General features: G+C 36.2%; 2 protein-coding genes across 2 annotated transcripts in view; both read right to left on the bottom strand.

Annotated features, from left to right (window-relative positions):
• The window catches only part of LOC115211694 (opioid growth factor receptor-like protein 1), a 29,155-nt gene extending 24,622 nt beyond the window's left edge, over window positions 1-4,533 (bottom strand). Inside the window, exons 1-2 of the mRNA XM_029780344.2 lie at window positions 4,339-4,533; window positions 2,010-2,078 (exon numbers count right to left, since the gene is read on the bottom strand). Coding sequence (XP_029636204.1) covers window positions 2,010-2,078; window positions 4,339-4,419 — 150 coding nt within the window. The 5' untranslated portion in view covers window positions 4,420-4,533. The remainder of the gene's footprint in view (window positions 1-2,009; window positions 2,079-4,338) is intronic.
• A 10,755-nt stretch (window positions 4,534-15,288) lies between these two features.
• LOC115211695 (protein canopy 4-like) overlaps window positions 15,289-25,269 on the bottom strand; it is a 27,924-nt gene continuing 17,943 nt past the window's right edge. The window contains exons 5-7 of the mRNA XM_029780345.2: window positions 24,638-24,758; window positions 22,615-22,644; window positions 15,289-19,514 (exon numbers count right to left, since the gene is read on the bottom strand). Of these exons, the coding sequence (XP_029636205.1) occupies window positions 19,459-19,514; window positions 22,615-22,644; window positions 24,638-24,758 (207 nt within the window). The 3' untranslated portion in view covers window positions 15,289-19,458. The remainder of the gene's footprint in view (window positions 19,515-22,614; window positions 22,645-24,637; window positions 24,759-25,269) is intronic.

Below are 25,269 nucleotides of genomic sequence, written 5' to 3'. Positions count from 1 at the left end.
TGCCGTTCAAAAGGAAAAGATCCCCAGAATGATCAATTAAATTTTTGAAGGTAATACTCCATCATGGCGACAGTCGAAAGACTAAACCCAGTAAAATTATGTTTAAAGACTTAATGGCTTCGAATTTGAGGTAATGGATTACTAACCACAAGATAATGAATTGAAAACTTTGTATTGAAATTCTGTACGATTACACTATTTGTACATCTCAGTCTATTTGTTCAGGCAGAGTCGCCCCCCTTAGCTAAAGCCCTCAAAATTCTGCCACCTGATATGGTTTTCGAGGTCATTTGGGGGTAAATTTTCAGAGTGAATTTACTAAAGAAAGATCGTTTAGCTTGCTGTGCCTGAATCTCGTAAGTATCATGAGGCTAGTGCTTTTAGTGGCTTTCTGACTTAAGTTTTGACTTTCCTTTCTAGCAACAATCGCCAGTGCTATTTTGCACCCTCATTTATTAATTAAAAGCCCTTTTGGTTTTTAATTGCCTACAAACCATATATGTTATAATGTATATAATATATATCTTAATATATTAACATATAATATCTTATTGTATTGATCATATATATATATATATATATATATATAGACCAAGTTTAAACACCCTGGGCCAGGAATACTAAAACAAAAGATAAGTCCTCCGAAAAGGAGAACCAAATTTCACCACGGCCGGCTACTTCAAACAGACACTCACTCTGACGGAAATATGCCTTAGTAAAAAAGGAAAAAAATTCTTTCGTGCAAATCTGACCCTGATACATACGATACAGCTAAGGGTCAGACCCGATTCTGATTGGTCTAGCTCTGCTAGAATGGACAGGATACAAACAGGGGACAGTCATTAGTCAGAATATTGATGACGTCCTTTTCTGCTTGAATAGTCACCTAACAAGTACAGACAGGGGGCAGATCTAATGTAGCTATAAGTCGTGATTGGGCAGAATCTGGATGACGTCCCGCTATGCTTGACTAACGAAGCGACTGGTCAAGACAGGAAACAAACAAGAGGGTGTTATAATGCAGCGATTGGTCAAAATAATGATGACGTCCCGTTCCACTTGATTAAAGCCACCTAACGAAACGATTGGTCAAAACATTGATGACGTCACGCTACACTAGATTGACCACCTAACAGGCATTATAAAACCGAGCATTTTACAAAAACTCACTAGAACCACCCAGCGAACTTCCACCATGGGTCATCACAATTGCTTAAGGTAAAAATGAATTCCTCGCTCTTTCGGAAACATCAATCTTCTGTATTGACCGCTTTCCACCACTTTGATCTGTTTTTTGTATTGAATACGTATCGCCACCGTGGGCCACTGCATCGAACACTTTGAACATATACTTCAAACTATATATCAACTATACATGAACTATATATCAACTATACATGAACTATATATCAACTATACATGAACTCTAAGATGTCTGACTCCGTTGTGTATTATAAATGAATTTCTTGTGTTTGACGGCATGAGCTGTTTCTTTTTATATATAACTTTTTTTGATAAGGTTCATTTCAGGAACTGAAACATGTTATAATGTATATATAAAAATTAAAAATTGTATAATACAGCAGCATTTTCGAACTTCATTTTTTACAAATATATATATATATATATATATAATATATATATATATATATATATATATATATATTATATATATATATATATTATATATATATATATATATATATATATAAAGGCGCAGGAGTGGCTGTGTGGTAAGTAGCTTGCTAACCAACCACATGGTTCCGGGTTCAGTCCCACTGCGTGACATCTTGGGCAAGTGTCTTCTGCTATAGCCCCGGGCCGACCAATGCCTTGTGAGTGGATTTGGAAACTGAAAGAAGCCTGTCGTATATATATATATATGTATATGTATATGTGTGTCTGTGCTTGTCCCCCTAGCATTGCTTGACAACCGATGCTGGTGTGTTTACGTCCCCGTCACTTAGCGGTTCGGCAAAACAGACCGATAGAATAAGTACTGGACTTACAAAAGAATAGGTCCCGGGGTCGAGTTGCTCGATTAAAGGCGGTGCTCCAGCATGGCCGCAGTCAAATGACTGAAACAAGTAAAATAAAAATAATAAATAAAAATAAATATACGTATTTCAAAATAGAAAATTACCCTTTAACAGGTAATTTTACATGCTAGAAATAGCAGCCAACACGGCCAAAAACCACAATTTTATAGTAAATTTCGAAGTGAATGAAAAATAAAAACCTTTATGTATATATATATATATAATATATATATATATATATATATATATATATATACATAAATAAAGGTTTTTATTTTTCATTCAAGACTGCGGCCTTGCTGGGGCATCACCTTGAATTTTTAGTTGAATGAATAGAACCTAATACTTATTTTTTTTCAACACTGGTTGTCAAGCGGTAGTGGAGGACAAGCACTGACACACACACACTATATATATATATATATATATATATATATATATATATATTAATCAGCCGAAATTACTACGATGATCCGGTTCTTGATTGAAGACTGAGGGTTTCGAATGTCCTGTCCGTGTTTACTGTATCGTCTTCTAAGAGTTATACGTTCTTGTCCATGTTGTATTTTTCTACATACCTTAATATATATATATATATATATATATATATATATATATATATATATATATATATATATATATATATAGTTTGTGTGTATGAGTGTGTGTCAGTGCTTGTCCTCCACTACCGCTTGACAACCAGTGTTGAAAAAAAAAAAGTATTAGGTTCTATTCATTCAACTAAAAATTCAAGGTGATGCCCCAGCAAGGCCGCAGTCTAATGACAAACAAACAAACGATAAAACACACACGCACACATACATATATATGATAAACAATTTGGCCAAATAAGTATAAGTCGATTAATGTGTTTAAATGTTGAGTAGAGTACATGGACAGTTTAGGCTACCTGTTGTCATGCGCAGTTGTGGTACACTTCCATTGGATTTACTTCAGGAACCCCACAATAGCAGTTAGGGTAATAGTATTAATTAAAAGTAGGAGATGGATTTAGTATAAGACTTTTATTGGGTACAACATATATTTCGGCCCATCAGTTTGGATCTTAAAGGTTTTAGTGTCGGCTGGCTTGTTGTTATATGCCCATCGAGGTAGTGAATGCATTAAAGCGAGTGATATTATAGAAACACAAAAAATTCAAATATGAACGTGGAAATCTTGCATTCCAGTTTAGATAAAAATGGGCTAATATATATCCCTTCTGGTCATTTCACAATGTAACCACATGTGGATCGTTGGCGATGTTTTTTCTTCCATCTCCTGTTTCTGACGAAGAGCTTTGCTCGAAACGTAAAACTACTTTTCTTTCTTCCCCTGAGCCTCTGCTAATACTTTGTTTGTACCACGCCCTAACGTTGTTTTTTCTTGTATTTTTCCTCTTTTTTTTTGGGGGGGGGGGTGATTAATTATATGTATATAAAGTGGTGGTATGTTGTCAACTTAATGTAACAGTCCCATGAAAGGGAATGATACTATTGCTATTTAGCCCTAGGAAGCACCGTTTCCTGTCGGCCTTGACACATTTCCCATGTCCTTATGTTTACAAAGGGGGAGATAAGCACCTCCATGGCCTGATGCACAGTCCCCACACTCCCGAAATTGACCTTTCCGTTTTTCTTTTTTTTTGTTTCACCGGATTCCTATGTTTTCGACGACGGAGATTCCATATATGCAAAAAACCATGTTTTCAAATTTTTTAATTCCCCTCTCGCTACCCCATTTTTAATTTTTAACTTTTTTCGAATTTTTTTTTTTGTTCAATCTACGTGAAAAAGTACAGAGATTAAGAATATTTGGGTGGGGGTGGGAACAAATTTTAATTCCAAATTTCGACATAATCATAATCTACACCATCTGGAAGATATTTGTAGAAAGTTTCATTATAAAGTATCCACTCTTCAGAAAGTTATTAGGAAACGAAATTAGTGGAGCACAATTCTGAAGGTGCGCCTAGATTTACAAGCAAACTGACTGACAGGTAGACAGACAGATAGATAAATAGATAGATAGATAGATAGATAGATAGATAGATAGATAGATAGATAGATAGATAGATAGATAGATAGATAGATAGATAGATAGATAGATAGATAGATAGATAGATAGATAGATAGATAAATAGATAGATAGATAGATAGAGAGAGAGATAATTCAACTTGTTGACGGTGGAGGTCTAGGATAGCTAGACCGCCATGAAATCTGAGAAAATAAAGTTTATAGAATGTAAACGAGGTGGAATAGTTTACAACAAGTGATAACAAAAAATGATCGTTCCTACCTTACAGAAACATAAAATTAAACAAAACAAGACAATTAGTATGAATAATATAATCACTAAGATTATCCACATCGCGAGCATTTCTCTTTTCTTTATGTTCTAAGTGAGCGATTATTTTTTCTCGACTGCTCTTTCGATTATTTCAAACCAGGAAGTAAACTGAAACAGAAAATTACTGGAAACTAACGAGCGGTGAAACTAAATTTTCATCTTTTTCCTTCCGCTTATACTGGGAATTACATAGAGTTGAACAAATACATTTTACTTCATATATATATCATTGCTATATATATATATATTAGGTTGGTGCATAATTATTGCGGCTTTTTTTTTTTCAATAAATTTTATTCAACAAAGACAATAACAACATTTAACAAAAACATCTTTAAATGATTATTCCGGACCATATACACCATCTAATTCAGTTGCTGCTTCCCATTTGCTTGGCAGCAGGTCGGAATAATCATTTAAAGATGTTTTTGTTTAATGTTGTTATTGTTTTTGTTGAATGAAGTTTATTGAAATAAAAAAAAAAGCCGCAATAATTATGCACCAACCTAATATAATAAACTATTAGAGATACCCGGCGTTGCTATGGATTAAAATAGCATATTTTTTTTAATTGCTTTTCTTCCTTCAGTCATGTGAGTGCGGCCATGTTGGAGCATCGCCTTTATTGGAACAAATCGATCACTAGTACTTATTCTAACGGTGTCCTTTGCTATCAAGCGATGGCGGGAGTACAAACACACACACACACACACACACACACACACACACAAATATACATATACACGATAGTCTTGTTTCAATTTTTGTCTACCAAATCCACTCACAAGGCTTTGGTCGGCCTGACGCTATAGAATATATGTATGTATGGATGTATGTATGTATGTATGTATGTATGCATGTATGTATGTATATATGTGTGTGTGTGTGTGTGTGTGTGTGTATGTATGTGTATATATATATATATATATATATATATATATATATATATATATATATATATCGATCCCTTATCTGGTGGTCAATGAGGAAACTAGGGATAGATGAATGGTTAGTGAGAGCTGTGCGAGCCATGTACAGGGACGCTGCTAGTAAGGTGAGAGTTGGCAACGAGTACAATGAAGAATTCCAGGTAGAGGTAGGGGTCCACCAAGGCTCAGTCCTCAGCCCCCTCCTATTTATCATAGTCCTCTAGGCAATAACGGAGGAATTCAAGACAGGATGCCCCTGGGAGCTCCTCTATGCTGATGACCTTGCTCTAATTGCTGAGTCACTATCAGAACTGGAGGAGAAGTTTCAGGTGTGGAAGCATGGTTTAGAATCGAAGGGCCTTAGAGTCAATCTAGCTAAAACCAAAGTCGTAATAAGTAGGAAGGTAGACAAATCACAAACGCCTTAAGGTAGATGGCCCTGCTCGATCTGTAGAAAAGGTGTAGGTAGAAACTCTATAAGATGCACCAAGTGTAAGCTATGGACACATAAGAGGTGCAGCAATGTCAAAGGAAGGCTAACTAGGAAGATAGTTTTTGTATGTGGCAGATGCTCAGGAACAATAAACACTGAAAATGCTCCGAGACCAATTTCTGCCACTTTCCAGGGAGAAAAACTAGAAATAGTTGATAGCTTCCGTTACCTAGGTGACCAAGTCAGTAGCGGGGGCGGGTGTGCTGAAAGTGTAACTGCTAGAGTAAGAATAGCTTGGGCAAAGTTCAGAGAGCTCTTACCTCTGCTGGTGACAAAAGGCCTCTCGCTCAGAGTAAAAGGCAGACTGTATTACGCGTGTGTACGAACAGCCATGCTACATGGCAGTGAAACATGGGCCGTGACTGCTGAGGATATGCGTAAGCTCGCTAGAAATGAAGCCAGTATACTCCGATGGATGTGTAATGTCAGTGTTCATACTCGACAGAGTGTAAGTACCTTGAGAGAAAAGCTGGACCCAAGAAGCATCAGATGTGGTGTGCAAGAGAGACGTTTGCGCTGGTATGGTCATGTGGCGAGAATGGATGAAGATAGTTGTGTGAAAAAGTGCCACACCCTAGCGGTTGAGGGAACCTGTGGAAGAGGCAGACCCAGGAAAACCTGGGACGAGGTGGTGAAGCGCGACCTTCGAACTTTAGGTTTCAATGAGGAAATGACTAGAGACCGAGACCTCTGGAAGTATGCTGTGCGTGAGAAGACCCGGCAGGACAAGTGAGACCATAACCCGTGGCCTTCTACACGGGATGTAGCCAGTCCACTTATGCATACCTTCCCTTCTTGGGACACAAAACTCTACTTGTGAAGACCTGTTGAGGCAAGTGAGAATCAGAATCGAAATCGATCAATGGAAATTGCAGCTGAGATACCAGTGCCGGTGGCACGTAAGAGAACCATCCGAACGTGGCCGTTGCCAGCGCCGCCCCAACTGGCCTCGTGCCGGTGGCACGTAAAAAGCACCATCTGTTCGTGGCCGTTTGCCAGACTCGTCTGGCACGTAAAAAGCACCCACTACACTCATGGAGTGGTTGGCGTTAGGAAGGGCATCCAGCCGTAGAAACATTGCCAGATCAGACTGGGCCTGGTGCAGCCTTCTGGCTTCCCAGACTCCAGTTGAATCGGCCAACCCATGCTAGCATGGAAAGCGGACGCTAAACGATGATGATGATGTGTGTGTGTATTATATAAATAATATATAATATATGTAGAGAGGTAGAGAAATCAATGTCATCAAGAGTATTGTCCCTTGAACCAATGATTCAACCATCGTTTGTACTGTTTAGCCAAGAAAGGGGATTTTTCAGCCTTCAGGGGTTCCATTATTGATTATGTGAAAAATTTTAAGAGTCTAAAATCATCTCTGGAATGTAAGTAATATATGTTCTCAGCTTGGAGAAAATCTGTTGTGAACTTCAGAAGTTTTCCTTTTTTCAGATTTATTGAAACAAATAATACGTGTTCTTTATTATATGTGGAAAATGCAAGTAAATCATATTTTAATCTAAGCAACAGTGGCGTCAACTAATTTCCTCAAACGGCCAGGGTTGGAATGAACAACCTTCTGAAGAACATCGTCTGAGGCATCATTGAGAACCTCCCGAATCCGTGACTCCAAGTCCTCCAGTGTGCGAGGTTTTGACTTGTACCCCTTCTCTTTCGTGTAACCCCACAGGGAAAAATCACATAGAGTGAGCGCAGGACTTCTGCACTCACAGTCTTCAAGTTTAGCTCCTGCAGGTAATGGGGTTGTTGTGGGCTGTTTGAAAGATGTGATATCAAGTCAATATGATGTAGCTCGCTGCCGAATGGGAGCTAATGCAGAATCGCACCTGTCCCGGAAATATGCATTTTTTTAAAAACATTTTTTTCAGATTTCTACATTTTAGATATTGGAGATTACGAATATACAAAACAAAACACACACACACACACCATCGTTTACTTCACATAGATAAATATACAAAGTAAAAAGCAAGTGCCATATGTATCTCCAGAATACTTCATACAACACAACACAGTAGCCTCCCTTGTTAGTTTTTTTGGGTTTTTATTGATGCTCATCATACAGAATCATTTAATAAACGTTGTATGTACCACATAGAGTAGCATGGTGGAAATGGCATATGTAGAATGCCAGAAATTAAATTCTTTATCACCATCATTTGGTGGTGGTGGTCATTGTCGTCATCTATTCAGCACTTTGAATTCTTAGATTGACTACTCTTAATAAGGATGTAAATTCATTTTAGAGATCAGTGCCATGTTTTTAGTTTTCAAAATGATATTCTCCAAATCTTTGAAATTGTCTCTTTCCTTAATGACTACCAGTATGGCTTCTGCAGTGCCATATTCACTAAACGCTACCCTAGATCACACCAATGAGCTCATGTCTTTAAAAAAAATCCGCTGAAAGTAATGTTCTCAATGTCAACAAAGCTTTCGATCATATAAGAAATCCTGCCCATGGGCTCCATCTGTTTATCTCCTGGATCAGAAGCTTCCTATCAGATTGATTTATTGTTGTGTATATTAACAGAGCTATTTTCTCTTCCACACTCTATTAGCCCTGGTGTATTCCAGTATTCAGTTTTTGTCTCCTACTCTCTTCCTACTATTCACCAATCACCTGCAACAGCTGATCTCATACTACCTTCACCCAAGCAGTCTCAACTCTCACTCATCTCTTCTCCTTTCATCACCACTGTTGCATCCACCATGACCCATGCCATGCACTAACTCTGAGGTAAACCATACCTTCTTTGAGCTGGTGTATATCACAGGTAACTGATTTATATCTTTAAGAGTGCATGGTTTCTTCAATTTTCCTACCACCATAACAAGTCAGAAATTCACACCATATTTAGCTTGCAGCCAAGAGTACTACGTTTATGTTTGTAGGACAAGATATTTTCAGGTACAGCTCAACTGACGAAGTCAGTTACATCAGCATTCCTCATTAATAAATTTTTTTTAATGGCTCAACTTGTAAAGTGTCTGCACCTTAAGATAGCCCATGTTTTCTTCACAATGCCACCCGCTTTTTCTAAAATCCCACAACCACCCATCGTTTACCTTAACATTAAGTCTCGTGATTTTTCAAGGTTTCACATATAGATTTCAGCTCAAGACTTTGTATATTGATATTGCTAAACCTCTGTTGAACATACCACTTGTAAACTGCTTCTTCTATCTAAGTTTGTATCTTGTCCAAATTTCCAGTGTTTTCTACTCTCCCCTATTGAATTATATAATGAAAACTGTCGATCTGTATACATAGGTACAGGAGTGGCTGTGTGGTAGGTAGCTTGCTTACCAACCACATGGTTATGGGTTCAGTCCCACTGTGTGGCACCTTGGGCAAGTCTCTTCTACTATAGCCTCGGGCCAACCAAAGCCTTGTGAGTAGATTTGGTAGATGGAAACTGAAAGTAGCTCATCATATATATATATGTGTTTGTGTGTCTGTGTTTGTCCCCGCAACATTGCCTGACAACCGATGCTAGTGTGTTTACGTCCCAATAACTTAGTGGTTCAACAAAAAAGACCGATAGAATAAGTACAAAGAATAAGTCATGGGGTCAATTCACTCGACTAAAGGCACTACTCCAGCATGGTCGCAGTCAAATGACTGAAACAAATAAAAGAATAAAGTGTGTGCATGTTGAAAGCCTACTAAACTGCAATATTTGTCTTGAGAAAACATCTCTTATAGACATATGGCATTTAAAATTCAGAAAAATATCAGCAACCAGTAAAAATCACCCAGTATTGGTGGTGAAATTGCTGGATCTAGATTTCTACTTCTTAGATTCATCAGCAGCAAATATCTACATCATCTCATGTCAAGCAAATACCAGCTGCTAGCTTATATATTTAAACTGACTGAAAATTCACTGATATTGCATTTAGGCAGTGAGTTGAACAAAAATTCATTATTAGCAAATATGAATACAAATTGCTAATTTTGAACTATTGTTGCATGTTACCAATAACGAATTGAAGAAAACTGTTGTAATATAGCCTTTGATTCCATCAAATTTATATCTAAAACAATTTGTTTTCCAACACCATAACTTCCTCAAGTGCAAGTGGAACGCCTTGTTCTAATTCGCTAACTGACTCTAATTCTCATATGACATTTAAAGTCACATTTTTCTAATTTCTCAATAACTTGATGCCATTTTAAATTTTAAGGACAGCAAAATTTTGGAAACCTAAATAATTCCAAAACCTCACTAATTATAATCAAACTTTCAAGCCAAACAATACACAAAAGAAAATTCCCCGCTACTACCAACCATTTGTGGAGCAACATTATAGTACTTACAGTACTTCAGTTTGACTTTTGTCAATCAGCGGCTTTATGCATCTATGTATATTTGGGTGTATAAAGATATGTATGTTAGTCTGTGTGCATATGTTTATGAAGACTCTTTTTAAATACTACTGTATATACTTGTGTAAAAGTTGAATTTTTTGGACCATTTTAAGGTCAAATTTAAGGGGTCAACTGATGTCTAAGAGAATAAAAACAAAAACACAATGAATTACAGTAATATTACCAGTTCTATGCATCAAAACACACATCCTAGTAAATAACAAAGACCATAAACTAGACTGCATAGTGTTTATAAATATTTACACTTTCTCTTTTATTTGTATCCATCAAACTTAACAGGCTAGCTGAGTGAAATCAATTTATATCTCATAATTATGTTATATTACCACCGGTAACATATCTACCCGGTACCGGCATGCCACTACCTACCGTAATACAGTGCATACAGCTGATACCTACTTGGTGTGTTTCAAAAAAAGTTGCAGGATATTATATGCAGTTACCAGTAAATGTTCATAATAGTGTAGAGTTGTTAATCTGGAGCAGGGATTCCCAGTGTTCTCTGAAAGTTATCAGGGGATCCATGTTTTTAAAAATAATGTCGAAGGGTTCCACGGCAAAATAAAAAAAAAAATTGGGAACCACTGATCTAGGATTGACTAAATGTCTTTACGCTTACCGAAATCATGTCTCTGTACGAATTCATACAGGGGTATTTGCTGATAGTGCTGTCTGTGAAGCAAGTTTCTCACCATGTAAACAGACGAGCATATGACACTTGTTTATTGTATTAGGAGATGAGGAAAATATAAGGGTCGCATGGGAACCACTGATCTGGCAATTAATTGCTTGTTTTTTGGCTTATCAAAGTCATGCCTTTGTATGGATTCAGACAGTGGCGTTTGCCAATAGTGCTGGCTGTGAAACATGTTTCACACCATGTAAACGACTGTATGACGCATGTGTTAGTGTTTGAAGATGTAAGCAGGCTGTGTATACATTTTAGTAATGGTGATATAGCACCCATCAACAGATGTGTAGTGCTCGCTATTAAATGGTGTTCTACTATAAGCACCATGCGTTCCATTATAAGCACCAAGCATTCCACCAAGAGAAAGCTACAGTAAAGTAGTCACACAATTTTATAACTGTCATTTCTATGTACAGGAGAATATGGTACCTTGACCCACAAATGTTATCTTGTTCGTGAAATACTAGGGTTCACTTTTATACGGGGTCTATGCAAAATTCCCAATCTTTGGCTAAAAATAGAGATCAACTATTACTCAAATATATATTCTCTTTACTGATCTCTAGATGAAACAAGTTACAAGGTCTATATATATACACACACATACAGAGCTTCTTTCAGTTTCTGTCTACCAAATCCACTCACTAGGCTTTGGTTGGCCTGGGGCTATTGTAGAAGACATTTGCCCAAGGTGCTATGCAGTGGAACTGGACCCCAAATTATGTTGGGAAGTGAACCACACAGCCATACCTGTGCGTACATTATATATATATTCTTGATTACTATTTTATACACTTATCTAGAATAAAATGTCAATATTCCCAATTACTATTTTATACACTCATTTAAAATAAAATGTCTCATACAGTTATCTGTATTATTGAAGGCAAACACACAGACTTTTTGTTTTTGCAATGGCACTGAGCATAAGAAGATATTATTCTGCTTCTATGATGTTATATTTATTTAATTCTAATGATGAACTCACAGCATACAGAATTAATAGTGTTACTCACTGGTGTATAAGATTTGAACTTGAAAGACAGTGGATATTGAGCCTAACATCAAAATAGAAACTATTTTTTACATTCCATACACTAAACTAGCATTTATATGAACTGGAAATCACTTACTTTTCATTTAATATCTATAGTTTTAATGTTTTTTGTTTTTTTTACTTATAGGTTTACACAGACGTGGCAGCACTCACAGAAGTGAAAAAAATAACAAACACAAAGAATAAATAACATTGATAACATTTTATTTTGTGTGAAATCATTAAAAAAAATATCAACATTTTTGATTTGGTGATGGAAGACAAATATACGTACATACATGCTTATATTAGTATTGTAAGTATTATAATATACATCATCAGGGATATATATTAAGGGTGTATGCTGTGCACACCACTGCACTATACACTGACAGAAGTTATGAAATAACAATTTAACTAATTTAAGTAATATACTTTATATTAAATTCAACACAGTATAAATACTTGTTTCACATGTCTTAATAATCCTTTCTACAATAGGCACAAAGCCTGAAATTTGCAGGGAAGAACTAAGTTGATCACATCGACCCCAGTACTTGACTGGTACTTAATTTATCGACCCTGTAAGGATGAAAGGTAAAGTCAACCTTGGTGGAATCTAAACTCAGAAAATGGACAGGCAAAATATGGCTAAGCATTTTGCCTGGCATGCTAATGATTCTGCTAACCCACTACCTTAATAATAATAATAATAATAATAATCCTGTTTGCTATAAGGCATAAGGCCTGAAATTTGTGAGGAGGGTGTAAGTCAATCACATCAACCACAGTACTTGACTGGTACTTAATTTATCGACCCTGTAAAGATGAAAGGCAAAGTCAATCTTGGTGGAATTTGAACTCAGAACGGGGACAGGCAAAATATGGCTAAGCATTTTGCCTCGCCAGCTCACCACCTTACATGTCTTCATAATAGTAACTCTAAGCACCACTGTGGAACCGTTATGGTGTTATTTCCAGCAGCATGTATTGCTTCTATGCAAAGCTGATTGATTAAGATAGAAGCGAGATTGGTAGCACGAACACCAAGAATGTTGAAAGTGTAGCCTAAACTGTAGCCACTGGAAGACAAACAAGGCATCACCTACCCACGTTATAGTATCGTTTGCTTGATATTGCAGTATTATGTTAAGATTACATATTTTTAATCATTTAAATTGATTATCAGCTGTTCTACTTCATGTTCTCCACACAGGTTATGACTATAGTATATTGTTTAAGCATACAACATTCTTGGTGTTTAACTATAACCTTTCATACTGTTTATAGACAAAGTATACTGTTACTTTGATATTTGTAGTGTAGTACAAGAAAAGTGCGTGTGTGTGTGTGTATATATATATAACGTAAAGTATACTAGCCATCTCAGTATAGCTAACCACTAAGGGTGGGTGTTACTGTAGCTTAAGCTTAAGCTACAGTAACACCCACCCTTAGTGGTTAGCCATATTGAGATGGCTAGTATACTTTATGTTGTCGAGCGGTTACTGTTTACATCTCCTTCAGAGATTTATTATTGCTATATATATATATATAAATATATATATATACACATACACACACTATATATATATATTATTCAGAATGAGCAACTAATATATTATAACATTAATTCTATCTCATACTATTCAGTACCATGCATATATATATATATATATATATAGTATACTAAGATATAAGTAGGTATTATTTGTAATATGATGTAGTTATAGTAGAGTTATATATTCAGACTATATTGCTAAGGCTCTTTTGCACTACTTTATAAATTATGTTGAATAAAAAGTTTTGTAATATTTTTGTAACTTATTTGCTTTATTCATCAAGTTGCAACAAAAGCAGCCAAGCATTCAAAGTTGTAGAGACCATCATGTTGCGCCGTGTGAAGCGACCTTTCCACCAATTCTTTGATCCCTTACTGATACCGGTTCTTGTTCTTCAAGGCAAAGAACTCCTTCACTGAAGCTGCCACATCCACTTTGTTAATGATGCACCACGAGCATAGATCAGAACAAGTAATAATTCGAGTGAGATATTTTTCCATAATCCTAATGTGCATAAGCAGTGGTTAAGCAAGGGCCAAATTATGGAACTTGTCACCGATCCTGGGTGTTTCAAACACAAGGTGATGCTCTGTGTCTGGTGAAATTATGAGGGGAAATTCACTACAAGTTTGCTCTGGGCAGTCAAGCAATCAATGTCCACTTTTCCTATGCCACTGTGCAGCAAAAATAGCCAGCATTGGTTAACAGAAAGTGAAGTCTTCTGATGCAAGACAAGCAAGACCACATACTGCTCAAATGACCTGGAATAAGCTCCAGGAACTTGAGGGAATTGAACTGATGCCATATGCAGCATATAGTCCAGCCCTAGATCCCTTGGACTATAACTTGTTCTGATCCATGGCTCACTTCACCAATGCTTCATCAATCAAGAGGAAATGGAAGCGTCAGTGAAGGAGTTCTTTACCTTAATGGACAAGAATGGGTGTCAGCATGGGATCAAAGAATTGGCAGAAAGGTGGCTTCAGACAGTGCAACACGATGGTCTCTGTTATGTTGAATGCTAGGCTGCTTCTGTTGTAACTTGACAGATAAAGCAAATAAGTTACTAGAATATTACAAAACTTTTTACTCAACACAATATTACATTATAATTCATGCCTTCTGCACCATTTATATAAACTTACTATATATTCTCAACTAACCATAACTATTTTACATGAAGAAAGATCAGGTTTGCCTTGTAGTATGCTACTGACTTATCCTATAGTATATAACTAGGTATTGTGAAGAGTTATATTAGTGCATAATATAACTGTGTTATAGAATGGTTATTAAATATCCAGCAGTATCAACACACTATTATAATAAACCTATACGTCTCATATTCTCTGTAGTGTCAACACATTCTTATCAGATATAACATTTTGTTTTTTTTCCATACAATGTTTAAGTTTATCATATTAAGTTCAGCACACCCTGTTTCATTACCCTAGTATGCTACTGACATACACACACTTCAATACTGAAATATCAAACATAGTAAGTAAGAAACCTTGTGTGGGTGTATGTGTATATATATATATAGTAGCCAGTCTTTACAGGATAATTCCCTGCCATTCTGTATAGAAATACTTTTAATTCCTTCTTCAAGAGACATAATAAAGTTTAGATGAAGCCATACATCAGAACAATTAACAGGCCATTACAGTGCAAGTGGAAGTGTCATTGTTGTTGTTGCTGAGTAATTCTGAGCTGACCCATGAGCAGAGTTTTGGATTTGGTACCCCATACCTTATAAGAAAGGAAAAAGTTATTTTTTTCTTCATTTCTTTCTTTTTATTTTCGTTGGAAGAGAGAAGGTATTTCCGTGTTTTACATAATAGAAATTGTGATCCCCACATAATTTTTTTAAATTTCCTCATTTTTACATTTCTGCCCTCCCACCCCAATTCTGTAACTTTTTCTTCCTTTTTCCATGAAGTATGGCATGCCTAATCTAAAACTCCAGACCCATGATATGTGTCAACTTCAGTGATAGAATAGATGACACAGACACAGTAGCCAAAAACACATATTTTTGATATTGGTTCAAATCAAACTTTTAGAACATGATTAGTTTTCAAATCATAGTTGTCTCATTTTTATGGTAGGAGAGTGGAAGGGATTTATTCTTGAATTTAACAATTTAACCCTTTAGCATTTAAACCAGTCATGTCCGGCAAAAAATATTCTACCTGTTTCGTGTTCAGACTGGTGAAATCCAACCTCTCGAATAAAACATTCTACAACATCATTCTAAAATTAAACAATCACATAATCAAAAATCTCAAAGCTATGAGATAATGCATGATTAATTAAAAACAATGTGAATAATAAAGTACTACATTTGGTAGAATAATCAGAATACTAAAGGGTTAAAAATGAAGTGTCTTCTTTAGTTTCAAAGATAGTATTGGAGTGTGTAAAGAGAAATTTGGTTTTTGTACTATGCAGATAAAAAAAACTACACAAAAGTTTCATTGATGGTTCATACAGCTGTTGTTGAGTAATCCTTTTTTAATAAATATCAAAGAGAAACCTCCATGACATATGATGTAAACATGACATATGATGTAAACCAGTGATTCTCAACAAAGGTCCGTATAAGATTTTTTTGGGGGTCCACGCAACAAAATAGTAAACTGGGGATCCACAAAAGTATTTTATGGGCTCCTGAAAACAATTTGCCCTCGATGTATGTATTGGTATGTATTGCAAGAAACAGCTAGGTTTATTTCTTTAACATTTTACATAGTTCAACCTACACAAATTAATGTGTGAAAAACAAATTAGGAATTTTGAAAGAACTAATTTTTAAACATCAAATGGTTATGGAGGTCCATCAGAATAAAATAGTAATCAAGGGAGTCTATACAAAAAAAAAATGGTTGAGAACCCCTGATACATGTCTATTTCTCAGCAATAGTATCAGTTTAACCATTCTGTACTTGTTTTGAGAACATGTTGTCTTAAGACTTGCAGACTTAAGCTATGTGTTGTCCTTATTTGGAGAGACACGTGATCTTAAGACTTTAGAGCTTAAAATGTGGCCCGTCTATGCTTAATTTAGGGTCTTGTTGTCTTAAGACCTGAGATATGTGGTCCTCGTTTTAAAGTGGAGAGTTGAATGAAAAATATCTGACCACCTCACAAGCAGGTTAAAGTAGTTATGCGAATGCTCAATGAGTTGAGGTGGTGGAAGTGTTGCTGATGAGGATAGTGATGGCTTTGGTGGTGGTGTTGATGGTAGAGGGTGATGTTGGTGATAATGGGAATGTAGGTGTTGGCAGCAGTGTTAGTATTAGTAGTGGTGTTGTTGGTATTATTGTAATGGTATTCTTGTTGTTTAGTCCCAAGTTAGCCTTGATATAGCAGACTGAAGATCAAAAGCATTCCAACATTGATCCTCTTGTCTTTTTTCTAATACCATTTTTTAAGATGGTAGAATAAGGTTTAAAGGACATTGGCCTGATATTTCTAGCTATTCAATCACACAGAGGCACCTTTGTTGGCTCAGTAAAGTTGAAGAGAAAACATAGGATTTGAGAGAAAGGAGAGCAAGAGAGAGAGAAGGAAAGTGGGATAAAAGCATATACAGATACAGAAGGAGAGAGAGAGAGAGAAGAGAAAACAGACAAAGACAAATAAACAGGAAAATATACGGAGAGGAGAGGAGAGAATAAGACTGACAAAAGAGATAAGGATTAAGAGAAATGGAAAAAAAATACAGAACCCCTATTCCCTTTCCCTTAGGTGAAAAACATATCCATGATATAAAGAACAGCAACAATTTCAGCACCTTCTAGCAATGTTGTGTTACTAGCACTTGAGTACAGAGGACTGTATATTAATGATACAAAACCTTACTCATTTCTTTGCAGGAAAAATAATCAGCAGGATAAGGTACAGATCACTGCTGCATCTGCCCCACCTAATTGTAAATAAGTACCATGGGGTAGTACAATTCAGTGCTGTATCTTCTCCAGTTGTAAATAAGTACTTTGGTGAGGTCCAGCTCTCTCCTCATCTAATTATGAATAGGTACCATGGTAAGGTATGAGTTACTGTTGTACTCTGTCCACCTAATTGTAATAAGGGACCATTATAAATATATGCCATAGTAGAGAACTGTGAAGCCTCACCACCAGCTGTAAAGAAACACAGAGGAGAGACATTGTTTACATAAGTTTAAATAGTTACCACAAAGAGGTACACCCAGCTGGCTGTGATGAGATATAATGGATGTGATAATAATAGATATAAACAGCCCCTCAAGCAACAAATAAGTACTATGGCAGGTACAGTTCATTCGGGCGTCAATAAGTAGTATGGGAATGTTGAGAGAGTTCTTTAGAATTGACTTGGTTATGAGAAAACAGTGAATTTATGGAATAAAGAGTCTGAGATAAAATACTATATTTTCCAACATATAAGTCAATATAGTATATAGTGTAAACATTGAAACATCATTATGATCTTTCCAAATCCTGCTGTATTCTACAATGAATTTTTAGCCCTTTAAAGTTGTCTCCGTGTATAAGGTGACCTACCTTTTATGGCTGTAAAATTTTGGTCTGAAATATTTTACCTGTATGCTAGAAAATATTGAACATTTGTGGGAAAAGTTTTAGTTGGTATAGAGTACTGGTTTTCAACCTTTTGTACTTCAACAACCCCTTTCATGGAATGGTGTTTTACAAACAGTCTGTGTTCATGCTTTTGAAAGAGTAAAAAGAAAAAAGAATAAATAACAATAATCCAGCAGATTGCTTTGATCAAACTGAAGCCTATTTTGCCCAGCTGCTTATTGCCTGTGTTTTCTTATAGTATCCTATACAGCACATACCACTTTTTAGTTATTAATACCCTCTCTGTTAAATATATGTGAAAATTACTGAAGAAGACGAGGGCTTATAAACCGAAATGATATCGACCTTGGCACACCATCAACCATGTCTCAGCTCACTGATTACGTAATGTTTATACCCGGTTAAGAACCACTGGTATAGTGTTGGAAAAAACAAAGGAGTCAAATAAGGGCAGACTGATGTGTAAGGGGATTAACAAATAAATAGGTATTAACTTGTGAGGGATACAGTAAGGGGGGACAACAGCAGTTAGATCAAGTTATACATGTGTATACTGGTGAGTGGGGGATATGGAACAACAGCAGTTAGTTAAGGTAAATAAGAGTAGAACATGGAGTAATAGTAGTTAAATCATGATGAATTGGTGTAGAATGTGAGATAACATCAATCAGAATATAGTGAACAGGTGTGAAGTGTGTGTGTGGGGGGAATGAATTAAAGTATGGTGAACTTTTGTGGAGTGTCAGGTAGCATAAATTTGAATCTGGTGAAGCGGTGGGAAGTGTGGGATAACAATTATAACACCAGCGTGCTACATATATGTAAGAATAATAAAAAAAGAAAAAAATCCTTTTGAGGTGAAAACAATAGTTGTGTGTCTTTGACACTGCAGCAAATGTAACATCAACAACAATAACAATTGACTGAAGAACCCCTGCTTCTAAGCAAGTAGTCAAGACAAACAGATTCAAACAAAACAATAGGATTATTGGAAAAATTCCATGTTGTTAAAAAAGCAATCGGGGAATGAGGGGAAAAAAGGGAGCATCACATCGTTAGAGCTAAAAAAAGACCCATAATGGCTGTTATGCCATGGGAATTGATAACAAGTCATTGTATGAGATGCAAGAATAGTGACAAAAAGAAATACAATCTCTTTAAAACGAGATCTTTGACAGGGAATGTGACTCAGATCCATCATACATACAAGAAATACTGGTTCAATTACAGCTTGCTTATCTGGCTCATAGAATTACGGGTTACGTTAGCAACAGACTGAGACAGTGGTCCACTTTGGTCCACTCAGACCCACTTTGGTCCATTCAGATCCACTTTTGATTTTTGATGTATCGTTGTTAAAGTTCATTGTTTTTCCCTTCACTTACTTCTCCTTTGAGGTTTTTTTTCGTATCTAGCAGAAAAAAGAATTAGTGAGATTCCAAAGTTTTTCAGATTAAAAAAAAAAAAGAAACAAAAAGAAATAATTATACTGTATAACACAATTTTTGTCCTTGGGTAGCAACTATTATTTCCTATTTGCTTACGCCTAGAAAATATGAAAAATGGCTAATATTTCCTTCAAACATTGCTTTTGTTACATTTATTCAAAGCCCAAAGAATCCTTCTCAACATATGGCTATGATACTCCCCCACTTCTGCTCCTGCTTATCATCAGAGATGCACATATTGTCAGACAGTAAGGGACATGCTCAAGTGGTTATGGTCAAGCAATTAATAAAGTAAATCTGTGGTATTGAGCAGAATATTTGCTATAATGATATTTCTATTTCAGCAACTCAGCTCTGAATCTGTCTGAAATGTAACCAAAAATAGGTTTCAAAGCATTGACGTCCCAGGTCACAAAGGCAAAGCCTGAAGGGAATAGTAGTCGTTTTCTTTTCTAGATAGGAGCAAGTAGGACATAACAAACACAGAAAAAAATAAAAGTTTTGTTACATAGTGTTATATATACATTGTTAGCAACAAATACATTGTTAGCAACAAAGGCAGTATGAGTTCAGAATAGCAATCTATATATCTTACTTAACCCTTTTGTTACTAACCCGGCCAAAACCGGCTCTGTAGTACAAATGTCTTGTTTTCATAAGTCTTGAAGTAAAATATTCCACCAAGCCTTAGTCACAATTTACTTTCCTAACACTAGCTTAATGGTAACTAAGTTATTTTACTAAATTCTTTGTTATATTTAAAATTATTTGAAAGAAACACAGAGCATCTCAAAATAAATACAGTAATGAAAGGGTTAATGTAGACATACTACTGTAAAAAGCCACATCACTGTAGCATTTATCTTTTTAGCACTTATACATCTATACCAGATACTTTCTCAAGACAAATATCACAGCAGATTTCTAGTACAACTACACTAAGTAAGACATGCAGATTATGTAGGACCTTGACACACCTTCAGCCCACTGATGATACAATATCTAAACCAGGTTTTAAGAGTAGTCTCTAAACTATCTCCTACTCTTTTGTTCATTATCACACTTTCTTGTAATTCTCTAATATTTGTTTCCTAATCTCCCTCTTCTCTGCCTGTCCTATTCTACCTCAACTTTCCCTCCAGGCACCTCATCCCTATTCTGTGCCTCAACTTCTCTATTAACAGTTTACATGACCTTCTCTTGACATTCAAGCTGATCCATCTTTGCAGGCATTGGACTGAGTGGTCCACCAAAGGTGGGCACAATTCAGTAAATGTTATGGTTACACAAAATATGAAACATTGTTTTACAAAGCAAATGTCATATTTACATAAAACAAGTGTGGCTGTGTGGTAAGAAGCTTACTTCCCAACCGCATGGTTCCGGATTCAGTCCCACTGCATGGCACCTTGGGCAAGTGTTGTGAGTGGATGCGGTAGACAAAAACTGAAAGAAGCCTGTTGTATATACATATATATATTTATGTATGTGCATGTTTCTGTCTTTGTCCCCACTGCCATCGCTTGACAACCAATGCCAGTGTGTTTATGTCCCCATCATTTAACAGTTCAGCAAAAGAGACTGATAGAATAAGTACTAGGCATACAAAGAATAAGTCCTGGGGTCAATTTCTTCGACTAAAACTATTTAAGTACGTGCTCCAGCATGGCTGCAGTCAAATGACTGAAACAAGTAAAAGAATAACAGACTGAAACAGTTGTATATCAAGGACTGCATTATTTAATGATCCTTCCTTTTTTTCTTTTTTACAACAGCAAGGTAATAAGTAGAAAAAGATTTGGTTGCTATTTCTAGCAGATCACATAATAATGTTGTCTCAGTCATTGGCTCATAAATTTCATCTGATCATATCCACAAGAAAAACTGAACTCAGTAGTATTTCAATGAATTATTTAGTGGACTACACCACACTGTGGTACTTACAGCTTCAAGCACCAATGTGAGAGCCTCTATGCAGTTGATTGCCTTACTAGAAATAGCAGCCAGACCTCTCTCAAACCACATTCTACTATCTTAAAGGTTAACATATATTAGATAGTGAAAAACCAGGATGGTCACAGCTGGAAAGCCTTTAATTATAGATGAGCTTACTGGGGGTAGGCAGATTTCGGAATAAACAAAAACAAGGTACTGCACAGTGGAACTAGACCTAAGACAACATGGTTGTGAAGTAAGCTTCTTAAGTACATTACATTACATATTCTGTAGCCTGTCTGACCATTGGGGCACCATTGATGACTTTGCGACCAGATCCCTCCACCTGTCTCTGTCTTCTGCCTCTCCAATCTTTAGGCCTGCCCACTCACAGATGTTTTTCCACCTCTTTCTCTGTTTGCCCCTGTCTGCATCTGCCACATTTGACTGTTCCCTGAAGGATTGTTTTGGCCATCCCTTGGAGCGGGTGACATGCCCTAACCATCTGAGCTTGTGTTTCTTTACTGTGGTTGTACACAGTCAAAAACAAGCAAAATAAATAAATAAATAAATAAAAATAAGATGGTCATAGCTGGAATGGTTTTGACCACAGTTCTACTGAATCAGAACTGATCTAAAAATAACAATAACTAAACAATTTTCACCAAATATTTCCCTACACAAGCATATTGTATCTTAGTGCTCCAGTTCAAATTTGGGGTTTTCATTTATATGAGATCAAGAAAAGATTCAGAATAATTTCTGACATGTTCAAAGGACAGTTTAAAAAATATCAAACATTACCTTGTAAAATTATGTGATCATGTGCCCGACCAGACTATCAGATATTGTTACACATTGCTGGTCACAATGTGCTTTGCATCATTTTACCCTTCAGTGATGCCACCCTGCTGACTAGGCAAGCAGGCCAATGTTCCCCACTGCTTGAAAGAGGGACTGGAGCAATGTAAAATGAAGTGTTTTGCTCAAGAACACAATGTACTGCCCAGTTTGGGAACTGAACCCACAATCTGACGACTGTAAATGCAACAGCCTAACTACTAGGCCATATGCCTTCACATCTTGTAAAATATAAAATGAAAATATGAAATAAGCATTCATACTCACCCTGGCTTTGATCTGTCTCTGCCAAGCAGCCTATTAAAAGCGATAATTATTCTGAGGTTAATAAACATATCTAATTTAGACACAAGGTCAGCAATTTTAAGCAGGTAAGTTAGTTGAAAAACATTCAACTCTGGTAATAGACTGGTGCTTCATTTTACTAGCTGCAAAAGGGATGAAAGGTACAACTGACCTCAGTGGGGTTCGAACCTATAGATTTGGAACAATTTATATATATATATATATATATAGATTTGGAGCATTTTTCTGACGTGCTAACAATTCTGCCACTATTAATTCCTAATTCTTCAGAAATGTATGTATGATTTACATAGTTATAGCTTTTTTTAATTTACCTAACACCTAATCATATTGTTTTCTTTTACACAAGGTCCAGGAGGTCTATGTATGTAACAGCAGTTCTATTCTAGAGCCTCTTTTGGTCATGGATCTGGAAAGTTCCTTGATACGATGTAGACCGATTTGTATGTGTGCGTACATATGAAAGTCTCCCTCTTCACACTACTGTAGACATCCAAGAGAAAGGCAAATCTGATAGAATTTGGCACTGGTGTTCATTTACCACAAGCAGGATGAACCTCACTATCAACCAAATTTACCATGAAGATTAACCCACCAACTTTGCGAAAAGGAAGATCGGTAATCTTTCTCTGTCTGGTGGTTATGAAACAGTAAATGGTGTGATGGATGTTTTAGTTGTATTTTTATTCCTGCAAACAGAATAGAAGGTACAAGACTGTGTCTTTGATAAATGTAGTGTGTAGTGACTGGGTTTTGGTGCTGTTCAAAGAAACAAGGTTGTCATGGTTCATCTGAGAATGCACTTGAAATTTCTTCAATTTATAGGGACAGTGTATGTCTGGCACGGAGTATCGAGGTTATTGCATGTGGATGATATCAGTATAAGTAAGGTTAAAAAGTAATAACAGCTATTAACATTTTCATAAGAGAGTATGTGTGCGTGCGAGTTGTTATTAAAAATAACAGCATGTAAGTCATTAATGTAGAAAAGAAAACTGTACAATGTATACCAAGACTTGGTGAACAGCACACTTGACTGAGATATTAGCCACTAAGCTAACATGCAAAACAACATACACACACACACACACGTATGTCTCTCTATGAACAATGGCTACTAGGGGCCCATTATGGATGGAGAGACAGATTGGAAGACATGATTAAGAACTGTGTACACAGCAACCATAGTAGAGGATTAAAACATATATATGTATGGTGTGTGTGTGTATATATATATAAAACTTTGGTAGGTTTCGGCCAGTATAGGCCCAGGCCATGTCTAATTCAACAGCACCACCTGGTGTATATATATATATATATATATAATATATATATATATACACACACACACACATACACATGTATATAAACAGTGTGTAGTGTTACATAAGTAATATTTCAAAAATTTAACAAAAACACAGCAAATGGAAAATTTAACAAAATATAACAAAATTTGTAGCTATTTCTTCATCAGTCAATGTACAAAAGAACCGTAGAATTTTGCAACATTAAAAGGTATGAAACTGTAAGGACCTTTCGGACATTGACTGATAAGGAATTAGCTACGAATCACTTGTTTGTTATGTTTTTCTTAAATTTTCCATTTGATGTGTTTTTGTTAAATTTTTGAAATATATATATTTATCATCATCATCATTGTTTAACATCCATTTTCCATGCATGCATGGGTAAGACAGTTTACATAGCTGGCCAGATAGAAAAACGACCCTAGACTACTGTGTCTATTTTGGCAGGGTTTTATGGCTGGATGCCCTTCCTAATAACAACCACTCTGCAGAGTGGACTCTGTGCTTTTTACATGACACTAGCACAGGCAAGGTTTAGTTTTGGCATGACTTTTACTGGATGTGTGTATATATGTATATAAGGCAGACAAACAAGAATAACATTATAGCAATAAGTATACAGCTACTGGCACACACAAGATTGATTCAATAACAAATGCTATCCAAAACAACATTACCAGATTCAGTTGGCAAGAGGACTATGTCTTTACAGAGATATTCCTGTAGGGACTGGACTGTTTGATGTCCAAAATACCAATCTTCAATATCAGTTTCATGGTCTTCCACTAGACGGATACACTGTTGGAAAGGAACCAGAAAATGGCATAAGAAACACAATGTAACATACAATATAATGAGGAGGGGAGAGAAAAAAAAAAAACTAAGTTTCTCCAGATATGGTCATTATTTGCTAGATAGAAATAACTGTTTTTCACCAATACACAAAATATTTTTAATCAAGAAGCTTACTTCTCAACTACATGGTTCCGGGTTCAGAGCCATTGCATGGCACCTTGGGCAAGTGTCTTCTACTATAGCCTCGGGTCAACCAAAGCTTATGAGTGAATTTGGTAGACAGAAACTGAAGGAAGCCCATCGTGTATAAATATATATATATATATATATATATGCATATTTGTATGTGTGTGTGTCTGTGTTTGTCCTCCTGACATCACTTGACAACCGATCTTTGTGTGTTTACGTCCCTGAAACTTAACAGCTCAGTAAAAGAGACCAATAGAATAAGTACTAGGCTTAGAATGAATAAGTCCTAGGGTTGATTCCTTCGACTAAAGATGGTGCTCCAGCA

Source organism: Octopus sinensis, linkage group LG5, assembly GCF_006345805.1.
Source record: "Octopus sinensis linkage group LG5, ASM634580v1, whole genome shotgun sequence".
NCBI lineage: Eukaryota > Metazoa > Mollusca > Cephalopoda > Octopoda > Octopodidae > Octopus > Octopus sinensis.
The sequence above is the reverse complement of the archived record's forward strand: the minus strand, read 5'-3'. Positions and strand labels throughout refer to the sequence as shown.